The 19,207-nt window shown below is 42.8% G+C and overlaps 1 protein-coding gene across 1 annotated transcript in view; it reads right to left on the reverse strand.

Moving 5' to 3' along the window:
- Positions 1–19,207, reverse strand: part of ADAMTS17 (ADAM metallopeptidase with thrombospondin type 1 motif 17) — a 180,768-nt gene that overhangs the window by 13,670 nt on the left and 147,891 nt on the right. Inside the window, exons 21-22 of the mRNA XM_054388055.1 lie at positions 9,727–9,931; positions 4,951–5,103 (exon numbers count right to left, since the gene is read on the reverse strand). Of these exons, the coding sequence (XP_054244030.1) occupies positions 4,951–5,103; positions 9,727–9,931 (358 nt within the window). The remainder of the gene's footprint in view (positions 1–4,950; positions 5,104–9,726; positions 9,932–19,207) is intronic.

Raw genomic sequence — 19,207 nt, forward strand, 5'->3', positions numbered from 1 at the left:
CCTATATTGTTACCTGAGGGAGATAAGTTGCAAGATTAAACTTCTACCCACAAAGCTGAAAATGTGCCCTTGTGAAAGCTGGTACTAAAGATGGAGCTAGTGTACCCTGCTTCCAATTCTACTTTCCTTGATATTATACCAGTCAAAAGGAGAACAGTCCAAATAAATGAAACTGGGAACCCTCAACCATTCTGTGCTATTGGCTCAAAATACAGTACTTCAGTCACAGGACAGAAACAGTGTATTGAAGCATCTTAAGTAGTGAAACAGTTATGAAATAAAGAAATAAAATAAGCCATCAGTGCACCCCCACATAATTTTGAACAAGTTTTCAACAGCTTGAGTCAAAATGGACTTCAAGACAGGGTCCTGCAGCTGTGAACTGAGCTGCTCCCTTCAAGTGCAGTGAATGGTAGTCAGGCTGTGTGTCCTGCTAAACTTCCTGGAGAGCTACATATATAAAGATACATTCTGTTCACTGACTGCCTGCATTCTTCACAGGGATGTAATCCTCGACATAAAGTTTGTCAGCAAAATACAATTCATCATGAAAGAATGAACTACTGTCTCGCTAAAGCATCAAGAGGCACATTCTCAGCAGCGTGGGAGCCTGAGGCAAGCGCTGGGAAACTGAGCAACCCATGTTTGTTCTTTTGATTAGCACAGCTACAATAAAAATGTAAAAATGCTTCCAGTGCTAGAACATTCAACAGCTCAGATTTCAAACAAGGAGGAACTATTTCAAAGTAGAATGAGATGTTTGCTTGTTTTGCTGAATGCAAACTGGATGTGGAATTTCCTTTTGGAAGGAACAACTGAATGGGAGATGGCCTGGATTCCCATTTGTATACTACATCATATATAAAGAAGGATAATGTAATGAATTGCAATTCTGAAGAATCCAGGCAACAGTAAAAAAACTATTTCAGGGTAATACCTTCAGTGGGTCTCTTACTGTACAATCTATCTACTACGTTGCAAGGCTCTTGGGCCAGGAACAGTTTAGTTACAGAACTCATGATATCAATGCTGTGTTTGTGCTAATAAATAATCATTATATCTCTTTAAGAAAAGGAGTTTTTTTTTAAAGAGAAGCTGCAGTAGTGCAAAGGAGTTGCAAGTTTAACAGCAGTGGTAATGGAGATTACTAGCAACCAAACAATGCTCTGTCTCTAGAATTGCAGTACACAGCCTGTTCATCTCTATCACTGGACTGGCAAAGGTAACCTCAAAGACGTTTCCAATAAATTCAGAGAGCTGGCCCCATGCAAAGTGAACTAGGATCTATCAGCTCTTGAAACATGCTGCAAACACACAGGGAACAGACAAATACCACAGCCAAGACTGCTCAGCTAGCTCCAAATGCGTTCCACAGCTCTAAAAAGCAGTTAGTACTATCTGCAAACAAACCTGTCAGAAAATGGAATACAGTTCCTCTGGTTCAGAGTACGGACAGGCAGTGGCCAGCAGACATGGTTTTGGCTAGTAGCTGCAGGTTAAAGATGACTGAAGCCATGCCTCCAGCCCTCACCTCTTAACCACAGAAGCGGATCCAGGGTCTGAGAACATAAACACACAATTTGTCTAGCATAGATTTTGAGCTGCCCACTCTTGCACTTCCTGAGTGCAATGGAAGCTAAGATCTCATATAGGATAACCATATCCTTTGTTGTCACATGTGAGTTATTTATAGAGGGCTGGAAGCTCCTGAGGGAAGTGATGTCTTCTCATGCCCAGAGTCCATGTATCCTATAAATACTACTAATGATAATATACAAATAACAGTCTGTCCCTACCACCCAAACAGCGTGTTCTATTTACAAGTTGTATCTGGACTTGACTTTTTAGATGAGGTTTTGCCTCTCCCTTACATGGGCTGACCAGGGAGGTGGTTGGATGTGTTTAAAGGTCGTTTGGATGTGGTGCTTGAGGAATCACACCATACTTTCCAGGCTGCCCAGGGGGTTGTGGAGTCTCCTTCTCTGGAGACTTTCAAAACCCACCTGGATGCATTACTGTGCAGACTACCTTAGATGATCCTGCTCTGGCAGGGGACTTGGACTCCATGATCTCCTGAGGTCCCTTCCAACCTCTGATATACTGTGATACTGTGATACGGTTTAGAGGTGAACCCTGTAGAGTAGGGTTCTTGGTTGAACTTGGTGATCCTGAGTGTCTTTTCCAACCTGAATGTTTCTGTGATTCTGTGACTTCCTCGTATATTCAAGTGATCTTGTTCTGGGAAATTAAGGATTGGAGGCCAAATCACCATGCTAGCTGTTTGCACATAAAGCATCCAAACCTCTCATTTTAGTCTATAATAATTACTACTGTTAGTTAAATCTTGCAGTGCAAAAGATTGTTGTTTGTTCTGAGATCAATTTGTATTAACAGAAAAAGTTTCCATCTTAGCACAAAAATCTCTCACAGTGATTTTTACAGCACCAGGAACAAATATTTTACAGTGGAATTTTGTCCTGGAAGTATGAATTTTAAAGAGCTCACTATAATCTAACTGCTGCAGACTTTGTGTTTCTCCTTAAAGGAGGAACTGTTTTAAGCCAGACAACACTAAAAAGCTGTTGCTGAGAGCTGTAAAGGCTCTCTCCCTAAGACTAAGCATTAAAGCTCTGGATCCTCATGATGAAAATCCTTTGCTCCAGAATTGTGAAGAATTGAATTCCACACCAAACATTTCAGCTATCTGGATTTCTGGGACAATACTAGTGCTTCAAAGAACTGTATCTATCCGTACCCTTTTCTAGCAATACAGTTGTTTAACCCTCTGCTCAGAGAATAAGAATTAAATTGTGTGATCTAAGTGTCCAGTCAGAGTTAACCAATACATCCAGAATTTTAAATGCTCATTATAACCCATATCGGTCCAAGAACATCCTGCTGGACTCACACAGGGTGAAATTCTTGGGAAGCAGAGGGCTGGCATCAGCTCTCTGCAGAGAGAAGCAGGCCATATATGCAGCACATAGATTGTTGTGCCCTTCTGCACAAGGAGGATCTTCATCCTGAGTTAAGAACTGCAAATAACAAGAGATTTTGCACTGCTCCTGTCCTGCTCATGTGCAGATACTAAATCCACCACCAACACTATTTACTGTGACCAAAGTGTGACCACAGATTTTCTAGCAGCGAGCCAAAATCTTTATCAGATTGGAACCATTCATTCAACACTGAACTTCCAATCCATGTAACCTGAATACACAGCTATTTCATATTCCTCCCTGTAAAGAGAATCTGGGTCAATTTGCATGCCAAAATGTTAGAAAATTCCACAAATAAATAATGTTATTTCACCTGTTAACACACAGGAACTGCTTGTTTGGCCACCTTGCAGAGACTCTTTGTGCCAGGTTATGAAATAAAATAATGTTCACTACTCTATTCTGTGATAAAAATTCCTGGTTTAGCAGAAATACCGACCTTTTGAATGTGGCAGGTTCTTAATGCATTCTCCAGCACTGACACCATTCAATTAATGCATCTATGACAGAGTATAACTACAAAGATCTGTAATTGTTAATCACATGGGAAAAAAAAGAAAAAAAAAGGAAAAAAAAAGAAAAAAGAAACCAGTCTGCCCATCATGGGCCTCTGCTTCACTGGATTTTGCTTGCTGGAGTTTGGGTTTCTGGAAAGCGAAATGCAACTCCTGTATCCCAGTGGTTTCTGCACATGCCGTACATTCCAGAACGCAGAGTAGGCTGTCTGTTTAAAGACAGCACAGCTACACAGACAAGATAAACCTAAACTGGAATATAATATTCCTGGGAAATTTTAGTTCTTTATGCAGATGTGAAGTTAGTAACGTAAAGGATGCTTTATGAACACCACTGGCAAAGGGGAGTTTCTCACACTGCCAGGCCTCCTTCCCAAGCAAGACTACCTGTTACTTTAAGATCAGAATGCAAATACAAGGCAGACTCTGCTCTAGTTTAATCCATTAATTTAATCTAATTAATCTAGTTTAATCCAAGCATTCAGGAATTAATTCCACTGATGTCACTGGAGAGGCTAAGTTCAGACAGGCCTAAGTGAAGGTAAAACTGAGCCCTGAGGAAGGGACCGATGGTTTTGACTCTGTCCTTAAATTTATGGCTTTCTTTCGTTTCAGGTGGGTAGAATAAGTCTAGGGCTGGACTACAGAATCATAGAATTGTTTTGATTGGAAAATACCTCTAAGATCATCAAGTCCAACTGTCAACTTAAGGCCACCACAGCCATTAAACCATGTTCCAAAGTGCCACATCCACACATTTCTTGAACACCTCCAGGGACAGTGACTCCACCACCTCTCTGGGCAGCCTGTTCTAATGCCAGACACCCTTGCAGGAAAGGAATTTTTCCCAATATCCAACCTCAACCTTCCCTGGCATGGTTTCAGGTCATGTCCGAGAGTGTATCACCTGATAGTAGGTAGAAGCAGAACCCCAACTCACTGCCACCTCCATTTATGGAGTTGTAGAGAGTGATGTATGCTTTGTAGGTCCCAGATCAGTATGAAATTCAGCTCACGCCTGTTTCAAATATGCTTCTCTAAAACTGGCTGGGTCATATCTATTAGCCTGTCTTGCAATGTTTAGGCTACAAATGACATAAGGGGTAAGTTGAAATCTCAGTAAAACCTTCAATCAAAACCAGTGAAACCCTTTCTTGCCAAACAGGATTGCCCAGGCTGCCTTGAAAGTTGGGAAATGCCCCATCCCTGCAACCATTCCAGGTCAGGTTGTCTGGGGCTCCGAGCAACCTGCTCTAGTTGCACATGTCCCTGATGACTGCAGGGGGGTTGGACTAGAGGATGCTTAAGGTCCTTTACAACCCCAAACGTTTATGATACTAAATATTTAAGCTGCAGATTAATGCATACACCACACAGAAGCACAGAACACTGAACATCTTTGCACTTAGAAAATACCACGTAGTGCTCACTGGTACCTTAGACCAACCACCAGTTTTCCACTCGTAACAGCCCGTGTGATCCTCACACTCTTCCTCATCTCTTGGCCTGGTGGCTGCATCACATTTTCCTTGAGAGTTTGTGCACGTCACTGTCCTTTTCTGAATCCCCTTGCCACAGTCTGCTGAGCACTGCAAAACAACAGGTGTTTGTTTGCTGTTACTCGATGCCTAGAAATGATAAATTTATCTTGTGACATAGCTGAAAGGAAAAGCTGCTTTTATGAACACAGAGGAAAAGTGATAACCCATCAGATTTTCTCCCAACAATGTACAGCCCTTTCAAACATGAGATTAATTGGAGAAACATGAGATCTGCTTAGGAAATAGTCCACTGATGAAAAATGGCAATTCTGAAAACCAGTCTTCGTTGAAAAATATCTGTTGGTGCTTTGTTAGCACTGATGTTACAGATGGAAAAACCCCTGCTAAATCTTGTGTTTAAGAGTTCATCATTCATACTGAAAAAGGACACACCGAGATTTACAACACAGAGCTGCCACAATCCCTTGATGTATCACAGGAGTAAAACGATGGTGACAAATGCAGTTTTAAATTAGAGACCACTGTTACAAACACATTTCTGCAATACAGTTTGTACATAGCTGGCAAAGTCACAGGTCTTACATGTGTTCTCATGTGAAACACGTCCATGACTTTCACTCTTAGATTTGCCAAATGCTCATCACCATGTTAGTCCCGAAGAATTTCAAATGTTCCTAGAGGATTGCTCAGGAGAGGCACTACTGAGTGAGTCACAGTGTTGTGACCAGCTTCCAGCCATGGCCCTAGGCTAGCCACAGACATCAGCAGGGATGAAACACAAAACTTCTCAACAGAAAAAGCATAAGCAGGGGCTGTTTGAAGTCCTCTGAGAAAGCAGCAGGCTTCAAGAGCTGCTAGAATCAGTCACCTGGGAAGACTTGATTCAAACACTTGGGCACTCTAACAAACATCCCTGTGAGTGAGCACAAATTCTGCACAAGTGTTTTTGTGCCTGGGCACTATGAAGGCATCATCTAAAGAGTAGGGCTAATCTGGTCACCCATTATTACTTCTGCCAGTGGCTAGCTGGAAATTCTGTTTTACTGGAGAATTTTTCTTGACTTCACTGACTGTATTAGGTGGGAAAAGGACACTGGCACAGACTTGAAACGGAATTTGTTTGAAATGCCCAGCTTGGTAACAGAGTAACAGATCTGCCGATGCTGTCACGGCCTCTAAGCACATGCCACTACACAGCAGCATAGCCAGCCTCTTAGCTCTTCATTTTCATGCCACTGCAGTGGTTAGAAGTGAGAAATTTTCTTGAAGAGCCACTGGGGACAGGTGGGTGGGGAAATGATATAAGTACCAATTGAGATAAAAACTAACCTCCTCTATCATGTCAAGTCTTCCCCTTCAGGGGATCAGCACGCAAAAGACAGTTGATTTGATACTGAATAAATAGTGAAGATATGAGATATTCTGTGCGGTCTTTTGAACATATTCCAAGAAGCCTCTCCATCCAGGGGGTCTACGCTGGAAACAAGGATCAGCTTGATATAAATTACATCAAATGGACAAATCTCAGCATGCCTGTCTAACTGTCTTTAAAATACAATCCAGGCAGTTCTGACCTGCTGGCCTTGTTAAGGACATGAATGACAAGCGTTTATGAGCTGGCAAGCAAACAGACATGTCTTTAAATACTTCAGAGGACTACAAAGTAACTGCTTGAAAATCTGGGAAACCCTCCACTTAATTTACAATGTGTGGCTCATGGCGTGACCTCCTTAAGGATGTAACATCTTTGTAGCAAGCACAATGGTATAGTTCTGCTAGATACAGTGATGAGCGCTTCCAGGCTTTACAGAATTCCAGAAACTGCTTTGCTGGACTACTCAGAGCCAAAGATCCCAAGCTGGAGCTCCCTAAATGGCACGTTAAAGCCATGAATTTGCCCCAAATTACATATAATTTTCCACAGTCCTCGGGGTGGACTCCTCTGGGTTACCCTCATTCATCTCAAACTACAAAACACAATATATAAAATATTCCAAATGGTCCAGTTTACTCAGAGTAACTGAAGTGGGAGTGTTTTTCACAGTAGGAGAAATCTCTAGGTGGGTTTTACAAGCAAGTCTGGGAAAAACACCAACTGTTTGTTCTTCCCACAAGCTTTTAAGTCACTCACAGATTAATACTGCATATACTTTCCTAGACAAAACAGCAGTTGCAAAAGGTTTCCAACAGATCTTTGGTGGTCGCATATAAATCACCCTCTTTAAGAGTCTTTTCTTTTCTTTCCTTAAGTCTTCAGTTTTCATGAAGAAGTTCTTAACATGCAGTTTTTACAGAGATTCTACAACAGAGCAGTCTACAAATTAGTATGTGCAGTCCCTGAGTGTCCAGCTGAGACCATTAGGTCTTATTTTATTAACAGGTTACTTAGTCAGATCCCACAAGGCATTGTAGAGGAGCAATACAACTTTGCAATTAAGATACAGCTCCTTTATTTGAAGGAAATCTATAATTTTTTTTCCTGCTCTAGTTCTCTGACAGAAGAAACATTCACCTTTTCCTGACAGTCTCTATTCTTGTCATTAAAAATGGGTTGTCCAAAATAATCTCAAATCTTTTGCAATAAAAAGGGAACTTAATTTTTTCCACAATGAAGATCACATTGGAATTTGCTTTCAAAGCCCACATTTTTTGACTGGGGGCCAGACATCAATGTGGTCAACTGTTTTTTGTTGTAAAAGAAAAAAATTCAAAACATACATGAGGAAATTTATTTCTAAAATGATACACTTCTGTGACATTTACTCCACAACACCAGATTAAAATATTAAAGAGTAAAGTGATTACCACTAAAGAAATTCCTAGTTATGACAAGTGTTCAAACTGGCAGAGCATCAAATGTGTCCTGGAGTCAACTGTGCTAGAAATGTGCCAGAACAAGAATGAATTTAAAATCACAAGAGGGCAATTACAGACACAACAAAAAGTAAGTAAATTTATCAAAGGAAAAGTACACCAGTTATTGAAAAAAAAAATCTAAAAAAATGATGTATTTGCAAATGAGTTACATGGTCACAAATATAGAACATTTCCACTCTGGTGAAAGTCTTCTGTAACCTGACTTACTTCATTTCATAAGAAGGACAGAGAAGTACCTGCAACTGTTAACAAAAGACCCAAGAAAAAATTCCGTATGCAAACCAGGTAGGAATTGCACCATAGAAATAGTTTCACAGATTTACTGATTGCGTTGACCCCCAAAGGTCATCTTGTCCAATACCCTTGCAGTGAGCAGGCTGCCGAGGGCCACCTCAAGTCTGATCATGAATGTCTCTGGGCAACCTGTTCCAGTATTTTACCACTCTCATCGTAAAGATCTTCCTCCTTATATCTAACCTACACCTGCCCTTCTCCAGTTTCAAATCATTGCCCCTTATCCTATCACCACAAGTCCTCCTGAACAGTCTTTCCTGTAGGTCTCCTTCAGATACCAAAATATAGCTATGAAGTCTCCCTAGAGCCTTCTCTTCTCCAGGGTGAACAGCCCCAATTCTGGTCAGCTATAAGAAATAAACAAGACATAATCTGAAAGGGTTACTTCCATAACACACAAGAGACTTATCAGACAATTTTTTAAAACTTTGGTGTATTTCTCCACAACTCTTGAAATGAAAGAACCCAGAAAAAAATGAACCTCGTGCATTAGTGAACAGATAGAGCATCCTTCTGAAAGGAAACACCACTCTCACTTAACAATCATCTCACTTGGCAAACAGAGCTTTCCAGTTCAAAAGATGGACAATGGAATCACATTTTGTTTAAGAGTTCCTCAGTGCAAGATCTCTTTGTATCCTGAGCTTCTGTGACAGTTAAGCACATTTCTAACAATAATATTTTGCAAAAGCTCTTTGACAATGTTTTAAACAGAAGCTCACAGGTTCAAATTAAAGATGAATACCAAGAAAAGGTTCTTCCCACAGAAATCACTATGCTGGGCAGTCCCATAAAACAGGAGTCTGGAATGAGACTGGAGGAGCTGTAAGCACTGCACCAAGAGTGAAAGGATTTTCATTCAGATACAATATCAAAACTAACATGGGCATTCAACTCACAAGATACAAAGTTGCCCTGTATTAGCTGAGTACTGGTCACCGACTGTAGGCATACTTCCAGTTCACTCAGCTGCTTAACAGAACACAAGCTGTCTAGATCACACACTATTCCTATCTGAAATGCATTTATAATAGCTGAGAACAATTTCTGAACTCTACAGCTATGTGGAGATGTACTTCTTACACAAAGTATAATCAGCTTTTCCATGTTCCTGGAATTACACAGAAGGCAGGAGAAGACCCAAAGATTGAACGTTCTCTGTAAAGCACAGATGCTTTGATGAGTCTGGTATATGTTTCATACCACATTTAAATGGAGCCAGAAGCCCTGGTGGGTTACTACACTGCTGGCCTCAGGTCAGTGAAATGTTTTTCCTTGCTGGTCAGAGTTTTCAGATGCCAAGATATAGTTGCCACAGCATGACATGTCAAACCCGCCTCAACTCATCTGGTATGGAATACAAATCTCAGCTCCAAAGTGATCATCTCAACAAATGACAGTCCTACCAGTACCTCAATACCTTAAGGCACTGAGTATGCTGACCATGAGAACATGCTTGATTTTAAGCACTTAGCTGGGTTAGGACCAGCATATCCAGAGCTGTGCAGAGTCTGGCTTCTTTCTTGAACCAAGTCTTACCTTTGACCACTCTGATGCTTCCCAGATAGAAAGGCAGTCCCGTCCTTCACAGCTCTGCACTGTTGCTGGTTTGTTGCCAAGGCAGTAGAGGTCTCTCGTGTTCACATAGGTGCCGTTTTGTAGCTCATAAACACAAGTCACCTCCCGGTGCTGGACACCTTTCTCACAAGTAGCAGAGCAGGGACTCCAATGGCCAGTCACCCACCTGTGAAGGAATTAGAGTAGGAATCTTTAAAAACTGATGGGATAAAACATAATACTTCACTTAAAAACAGTGAGAAGTGGGCAGCTCTTCCTAGATTTATGGGTTCTTCAGTCGTGCTCTATTGCCACCACACTGAGATCATCTGATCGCTGTGGTCCAGAGAAAGGCTGTGAGGATCATCACGGGGGTGGAGCTCCTCTCTTATGGATACAGACTGGGAGAGTTGGGGCTATTCAGTGTGGAGAAGAGAAGGCTCTAAGGAGACCTTGTTGTGGCCTTCCAGTATCAGAAGGGGGCTACAAGAAAGCTGGGGAGGGACTTTTTAGGGTGTCAGGTGGTGACAGGGGGGAATGGAGCAAAACTAGAAATGGGTAGATTCAGACTGGATGTTATGAAGAAATTCCTCACCATGAGGGTGGTGAGATACTAGAACAGATGGTGGAAGCCTCATCCCTGGAGGTTTTTAAGGCCAGGCTGATCTAGTGTGAGGTGTCCCTGCCCATGGCAGGGGGGTTGGAACTGGATGATCCTTGAGGTACCTTCCAACCCTAACAATTCTGTGATTCTACAATGTTTAACCAGAATCTCATCTGTTTGATGGTCATGGCATTAGGGGCCTCAAAAAAGGAGAACAACTGGCCATCTTAGAAAACGGGAACTCCATTTAACTGCCAAGGCTAAAGGAGTATTTAAAAAGGCAACATTTTCCCTACAGAAAGGATCCTACAATGTCATTTGAAAGCTGCTCTATCTCACAAGGATGTGCCCTAACCCAGGCTGGATGAGGGTGGAAGTATCTCCCTATATCCATCCTTTCTCTGAGCCTTCAGGATTAATTTGCTTTGTAAGCACATTGCAGCTGCCATTTCCTTCCTTCCTCTTTGATCAAAGCCTGCTGGAATCAAATACATGACTTTTTTTGTTGTTGTTTGCTTTGTTATGTCTGGGAAACAGCCAGCAGAACCTTGTGAGATGTTCAGGCTCCTCCAAAGTGAGGAGTATGCTGCTGCTGTGAGTAGTGTCTGTCTGGAGGTGTGCAAGGGAAATGAAGCTACCTCACTCTGCTCCCTTCCAGCTCAGTGCAAGGCCAACTGAAAGGCTCCCACTGACTCCACCAAGTGCTGGAAGCATTGCTGTGGTCAGAGATGGGCTACAAGGCAGTGAATAGAATGCCTAAGAATCTGGATTAGGAGGTATATAGGGAGGAACGATTAGTTCCCTAAAGACAAGCAGCATCTATCTTTACACTTTCTGCAAGCTGTCAGTGAGGGACGTACTCTCTGTAATTACAGCATTCCTGGATGAAGTGAAAAGAGTGGACAAGAAGTGTGTAGGCACTGTGCCCCAGAAGGCTGTTGTGCCTTTCTCACCAGGCAATTGACCCTCCAGCCTGTTATTTAGGACTGTTATTTAGATTAGTATCCTTATACCATTAATCTTTTACTTGTCACCCAGTCCTGGGTTGTCTGTTATGACAAGCGGCTCAAATAAGACTTCTCAAACCCAAGTCTACTCAGAAATACCATTTCATTTTGCTGAAGGCTCTCACAGTCCAGGTAGAGCACTACATGTGCCAAATTATTAACCACACTGCTTTTAAGTCGCTTCACAACATCTCCTAAAAGAATCAAACATTCCTAAGCAGGGAAAATCAGTTCAGCACAATTTGTGGAAACATCTTCCTTTGGTGCAATTATCCTGAATCAATTTGCCAAATGCTATGACTGGTGACCTGGTGTGACAGCACTGATGACTGTGTTGACAGTGAAGGCAGAAGACAGTTGATGTGAGTGGGATGGCATGGGGCAGGCTGGCCACCTGTCTTTGTGGACCGCGGCCCCGCTCAAGTGTTTCTGTGCATTAAGGCAGTTGATACATCTGTGAATTTATGTTGGCTGAAGCAGCTGGCAAGACACCAAGTGTGTTTCTCTAGACAGTAGTTTTGGTGCATCTCTGTGGCCAAGCACTTGGTATTTTCCTTACAGAATGGCAAAATGCCATCTGGGTAAGCAAATACTATGGCTGAAAGCCTGACAAAAAATAGCCTTGAAGTGCAGATACCAGTGTTCATGAAAATCAATAGCCAGGCTCCCATGATATCAGCTGGGCTCTGCTCTGTCAGAAAGAGATGTGGAAGAAGTTATCTATGTGGGTGAAGGAGCCGCTCAACAAGGGCATAGAGGGGGAAAGAGTGACTTTGCTTAATGAGCTGAATGTGAGTCACAGGGTTGGGAATGGTTTCTGCGAAGGCTCCACTGAACTAATACTCACTTCAGCGCTGTACTCTCAATGTGATCTACGGTTACTGGCAAAAGAAGGGAAAGGGACTGAAAGTAGAAGAAAAAGATAAAAATACATTCTTGGCAGAGGTTATCTGTGAGCTTGCATTTAAGATGGGCAGCACACGACATGACAGCTATTTCCAAGTTGCCTGAAGAAGTAAGGTTATGACTTTCAGGATGGAAAATTCCTTTTAAAATTTTTTGTTGTTGTTGCTCTTGTGAAGGGGAAAAATCACCTCATTTCTACCCTGTTAGTGGTCTCTCGTTAGTACCACTCTAGCACAGAAATTACAGAGTGCAACTGGAAAACTGGCACAGAAAAAACAAGTCTTATCATCATCATGAGAAGAATGTTTGGACAGGGCATGAGCCAAAAGCCAGGGAATCAACACAAAGCTGTGCCCATGGTGAAAATGCAATCCCCAGCTTTTATGTCAGTGGCATCTGTATGGCTGGGTTCAGCCACTGATCCACCACATCCATCCCTGATCAAATCCCAGTGGTTACAAATAAGGCAGGGCACCACTGCAAGTGATCTCTGAAATCTCACAGCTCACTCCATCCTAGTTGTGACCACTGCTGCTAACATGGGATCAAAATACTTAGAAATTAAAGGCAGTTTTAAAGTGGTTTAGTTTCATATCCTAGAGACAAGTGACAGATTAACTGTTTGGATAATAATAATAATACCATGAGGTAAAGTAGGCTATTTTCAAAGGGATCAAGGGGATGCTCACTTCAACCACAACATTTCACCTTCTCAGTGAAATCTCTGCCTGGTTCAGCAGCTTGTAAAAATGATCTGGCAAACAAGTCAATGGGGCTCCTACGTGCAGTACTGGCTGCAGTGCCCTCATCTTCCCCCGTGGTTCTCATAAACCCCTCATCACAGGCAGCTGAAAATATTATATTAGTGGTTGTAAGACAGAATCACCGCAGCTGTGTTTCAGCAACACTGTTCACAACCAAAGTGGAAAGACAAGGGATTTATGAGTAAAGTGATTAAATATGAGAATTCTTGCCAGTTTCATATTTGGTAAAGGAATGTGCAGCAAGACATTAGCATAATGACTATTTGCAAGGAAAATGCAGGGAAGGGCAATGTACAAATAGCATCACATTATGGTTACTTTTAAATTATACTCCAGACATTTTCCTCTCTACACTGCCGTTATACCTTCTGAACACATTTGGATAGGTTTAAGAATGAGAGTTACTTTCCATTTTTTAAAAAAATGTAAGCATTTTTCTTATAACAACAAAAAAAATAATGCCAGTCTTCTAACTCAAACGACTAGGCTAGGTTTGTATTACTAACTAAGCCAATTAACTGCTGTATGCAAAGCCTTGTGCCTATCATACACAGGATTAGCTTCCAGTTCTATTTTAAGGCTGTAAAGCTGATATTAGGGATTGCTTGACACCACAGATCTTTTCAGTTTGCCTCTTCTCCTCCTAGGTTATAGCCTGTATTCAGCTGGACCATGTGAGTGCTCTAGCTGCAATCCCTGGAGAGCCTCTCATTTTTCCAGCAAGTGCTGATTTATGTGACAAACACACTCATCTTCCTCACAACCACAGGGAGGGCTTTATCCATGATATTATTTTTTGTAATCCTACCCCTACAGAAGATTCAATGGCTAGATGACCTCTATGATCTCTGCTGGTGGTTAGATTTAGGAAGAAGGTGATGAGCTTTTAAGAACAGATTTTCTAACCCACTCAGTGACTGCCTTTCTAGCTAAAAATGCCCAGAAGGGTGTGTTTTTCTATAGCATCAAAAAGCTGGGATGGGTAGGGCATGCAGTCTGAGAGGGCTGTTTTAAATCTTTGTCTTCTGAGTCTTCTCCAACCTCTGACCTCTCAGTATCTCTGCTGAGGAATTGGGAGTTCTTCTAATCTGCTTTGGCAACACTCATCTGGCAGGCCCCTGGAGCAAACTTGAAATATCTTCTGGAGGTTCAGTTCATCATTTGATCTTTCTGTGGTCTGGATTAGTCATTCACCCTGAATTATACCCTCTACTTACTTGCCCAAGACTCCCACATTTTCTAGGGAAAGTTGTCCACAGCACTATGAACATAAACCCATGGGAGAGGAATGTCTGCAAATGAAGACTTGCATCTAAGGATTTGGGATTAAATGCTATGAAGATTAAATGGGATGGGATGAAGGATGAAATCGAATTACATGAGGCCACTTTTTGGAGATTTGTAGTCTCCTATAAAATAAAGTCATTGCATGTTTTAGGGTAAATATTGCAGCCCATTCAATTTCACCTGGTTAGTTCTGTCTCAAGCCCTGCAGAAGACCAAAGCCTGGAAGATGGTTGTTCCACTAACTCAACATATTTGCACATGCAGTCACTTTTGTCCCCTCCCCAATGCTACAGTGACATTAATTTCCATCCTTTCACAACCATAGCTTATATGTGACCCAAGACACATTTGCATAACACATCATTCTGTTTTTATTAAATCTGTTCATTTAGAACAGGCTCTTAACCACAACTAGTTAGGAGTTTGTATGACTGCTGAATAAAGTATCAGAGAAAATTTGCTACTAACCAAGACCTAGCTAGTCTGAAAAAGCACCTGGGGCAAGAAGCTGTCACTGTCATCTGGAGGTTCTATTTCTAACAGATTTCATTGCACTCCTTTTTGTTTAGCTTATATCAATGTTGCCCTAATGTACACCTGTACACTCACTTTCTGGAGTTATCCTGGCTGCCTTTAGTAACAGTTTGTGATGGAAAATCATGACAAAGTCACTCGTAGTTTCCTGCAGTCCCTGGATGAAACTGTGGCTCTACTGCTGTTAGACAAAACTCAACCAGCTTGCAGTGGGGCCAGGATTTCACATTGAATAATTTTAGGAAGGAGAACTGGAAAAAGAATTCCGAGAATCAGTCATGTTGAACTGACAGTAATTTGTTTTACTTAGAGCTATCACACTAAGTTCAGGCTTGAATATGTAAAAGCAAGAAAATACTGTTTACAACTGGACTCCTGATTTCCATGAAATACACACACTCTGCCACTGAACAATTCTGAAACTCTCCACCACAGCTCTGGTATACTGGGGTCAAAATAATCAGGTGAATCTTACTTTTGGGAACAGGTTGTCCCATAACCAGTCACTAGAAGTTTTTTTTTTTTTTTTTGGGTAGAAAGTACGAGGAATCTAGTAGAATAATACAGCTGCTGATGTTGAAAGTGGGACTCCAAGACTAACATTCCTGTCTGATTGCCTTTATAAACAGTGCTCAGTAATTTTCCAGTATAGTAGTCATTCTGCTAACAGACTTGCCAACTTGCATTCACATGGCTTGCTTTTTTTTTCCCTTTAGCAATTATAATTTTGACAGCTTTACTTTTTTTTTCTTTAGATTTCCCACCAATTATAAGATCAGTCATGGGACAATGTTTTAGAATTTACATGCACCTTGGGAAGTTCCTTTCCAAATGAAAGACTCTGATCGTCCCTCCTCCCTTCCCCAAAGTGAGCAGATGACTCTGTTTTGGAGGACACAGTGTGGTGTTGCTGTGACTAGGTGCTCTTCTTGCTGGCAGCTGCCTCACTACACCAAGACACAGCATATCAGCACTCATGGAGTCATTTTGCAGTGAGTTATCCCTGTGCTGATCTATGGCTGGTGTATCTCTGATGGGGAAACTGGTGTCTAGCTCCATTCCCTGCCTTTCAAGGAGGGCTGTGTCATTTCCTCAGCTCCCACTGCAGGATGCAAGAGCAGCAGCAGGAATGAATTTCACAATTCAGTATTTTGCTAGATTATCCTGCTAATCCTTCTTTGTGGGTAAAGACCACACTTGGCCTGAAGGGCCTCAAACCAAAGAAGCACAGTTCATTTAAAATTTTAAAACAAGGCAATGTTCAACCATAGGGTTGAGTCAAATATGGGGAACACTGTGATGTAAGCCAGCCTGAGTGTTTACACTGAGGTTAAGAAACCTGTCTCATGACTCCATGTGAAAAAGAATACCAAATTAACTGTGTTCTAGCACGTTATCTTGAATTACTTGATGTAAATGCAAGTGGCAGTAGCCACTAACCTCTTATCACTCTCTTCTCTGTCTGCTCCCAGCCTTCTCTTACTTCTCTTTCCAGAATTACTTCACTGAGTTGAGTTGCTGGATTTGCTTGAAAATATCTTGTCTTTCAGTACCTAATTAACTACTGATTACTGCACTTGATGAACTGCCTGCCACCTGGAATGCAGGGGATTTTGTCTCCTTCTAGAGGATGGTGACAATCAGACGTGCCTACAGAGGGCATCAGCTACCCTCCTGAGCACAAAGGCGTCTTAGGCTTTCCGGTCTGCAGCATCTGGCTTCTGCTACTGCCAGACTCGTCGAGTCCGCGCGGCAGCTGCCCAGGCTAGGCAGAGCAGGTTGGTTTCCCTGAAGAGCAGCCGCCAGGGCGCAGCATTGCCCTCTCGCTCCGCGCCTTCAGCCACAGCGCCTCGCACGGTGTCCAGCACGGCCCTGGCAAATTCATTAAGCTCAAACTGATTCTAGAGATCCCAACTCCATTTTTGGGAAGTACTTCAAAATGAGCTCTTACGTGGTGCCTCCTTGGATCAGAGGGTGCTAACATTACTATTTATGCCAGATTTCCAGGCTAAAATGATTTGAAACTCTTCCCAAGGCTGCTCCTTTTTTTTTTTTTTTTTTTTTTTTTAATGCAGCCAAATCCAGAACACACCAAAGGAGATGTTCCTTAGCACAAAGCACAGATAAAGTTTTAAACTCATTCCCATTGAACCTCATAGATGGTAAACATTTGTACAGGGTGCAAAAGAGTCTGACTGCATTAATGAAAGAACATACCCATTTGGACCTACTAAATGTCTAGCTCAGTCTCCCTTGGGTTAAGAGGCACTTCCAATATGTCCCTCCAGTTTTGTATCATTTCCATACAGCCCTGCAAGCAATTTGCTAACATTCTCAGGGTGTTTTCAATCATATTGCTCCCCTCAACCCTCAATTCTACTCTTTGCAAGATTCACCTCACAAAATAAATGGAAAACTGCTGCACTAGAAATGCTTATGTAAGTTGGAGAAACTGGTGATATGCTGGGAAACATGGATATCAAGGTGTAATTCATGGGATAGCTGAGAGATGGCCCTGGTGCAGTGCTGTAGAGGAGTACCAGGTATGAAAGGAATTTAGATTGGTTATCAATGAACTTCCTGAAATATCTATCTTGCATTTGATCTAATTTAGTGTGTTCATTAATTACCTTGGCACAAAAGCAAGAAAAATCAGGGGAAATGCTGACAGTACAAAATCTAGAAGCACTGTCAATACACCAGAGGATTAGGATGTCATATAGGAAGAACTGAATGACCTTGAGTATGACAATAACAGAGACAGGAGGAAAATTAATAGCATACGGGGCAAGGTTGTGTGCTTAGGGACTAATAACAAGCATTTCTGTGTTGAAGTAGGATTCCTGTGTTGAAACAAATGAGGAGGAAAACGTCTAGAATGACTGTAACCCACAAAAATGATGCAACCAAGAAAAAAGAATCATAGAATCATAGAATCATAGAATCAAGAAGGCTGGAAGAGACCTCAAAGATCATCGAGTCCAACCTGTCACCCTAAACCTCATGACTATCTAAACCATGGCACCAAGTGCCACGTCCAGTCCCCTCTTGAACACCTCCAGGGATGGTGACTCCACCACCTCCATGGGCAGCCCATTCCAATGGCCAACCACTCTCTCTGTGAAGAACTTTCTCCTCACCTCCAGCCTAAACCTCCCCTGGCGCAGCTTGAGACTGTGTCCTCTTGTTCTGGTGCTGGTTGCCTGGGAGAAGAGACCAACCCCCTCCTGGCTACAACCTCCCTTCAGGTAGTTGTAGACAGCAATGAGGTCACCCCTGAGCCTCCTCTTCTCCAGGCTAAACAGTCCCAGCTCCCTCAGCCTCTCCTCATAGGGCTTGTGCTCAAGGCCTCTCCCCAGCCTCGTTGCCCTTCTCTGGACATGCTCCAGCAATTCAACATCTTTCCTAAACTGAGGGGCCCAGAACTGGACACAGTACTCAAGGTGTGGCCTAACCAGTGCTGTGTACAGGGGTACAATGACCTCCCTGCTCCTGCTGGCCACACTATTCCTGATGCAGGCCAGGATGCCATTGGCTCTCTTGGCCACCTGGGCACACTGCTGGCTCATGTTCAGCTGCTGTCAACCAGTACCCCCAGGTCCCTTTCTGCCTGGCTGCTCTCCAGCCACTCTGACCCCAGCCTGTAGCTCTGCATGGGGTTGTTGTGGCCAAAGTGGAGCACCCGGCACTTGGACTTGTTGAATGCCATCCTGTTGGACTCTGCCCATCTGTCTAGATGGTCAAGGTCCCTCTGCAGAGCCCTTCTACCTTCTAATAGATCAACACCTGCTCCCAGCTTGGTGTCATCTGCAAATTTACTGATGATGGACTCAATCCCCTCATCCAGATCATCAATAAAGATATTGAACAGGATGGGGCCCAGCACTGATCCCTGAGGGACACCACTAGTGACAGGCTGCCAGCTGGATGTGGCACCATTCACCACCACTCTCTGGGCTCGGCCCTCCTGCCAGTTCCTAACCCAATGCAGAGTGCTGCTGTCCAAGCCATAGGCTGACAGCTTGGCCAGGAGTTTGCTGTGGGGGACAGTGTCAAAGGCCTTGCTGAAGTCCAGGTAGACTACATCCACAGCCTTTCCCACGTCCACCAGGCTGGTCACCTGATCATAGAAGGAGATCAGGTTGGTGAGGCAGGACCTGCCCTTCCTAAATCCATGTTGGCTGGGCCTGATTCCTTGGCCATCCTTCAGGTGCGCAGTGATTGCCCCCAAGACAATCAGCTCCATGATTTTCCCTGGCACTGAGGTCAGGCTGACAGGCCTGTAGTTCCCAGGTTCTTCTGTCCGTCCCTTCTTGTGGATGGGTGTCACATTGGCCAGTTTCCAGTCTTCTGGGACCTCT

Source organism: Indicator indicator, chromosome 16 (assembly GCF_027791375.1).
Source record: "Indicator indicator isolate 239-I01 chromosome 16, UM_Iind_1.1, whole genome shotgun sequence".
NCBI lineage: Eukaryota > Metazoa > Chordata > Aves > Piciformes > Indicatoridae > Indicator > Indicator indicator.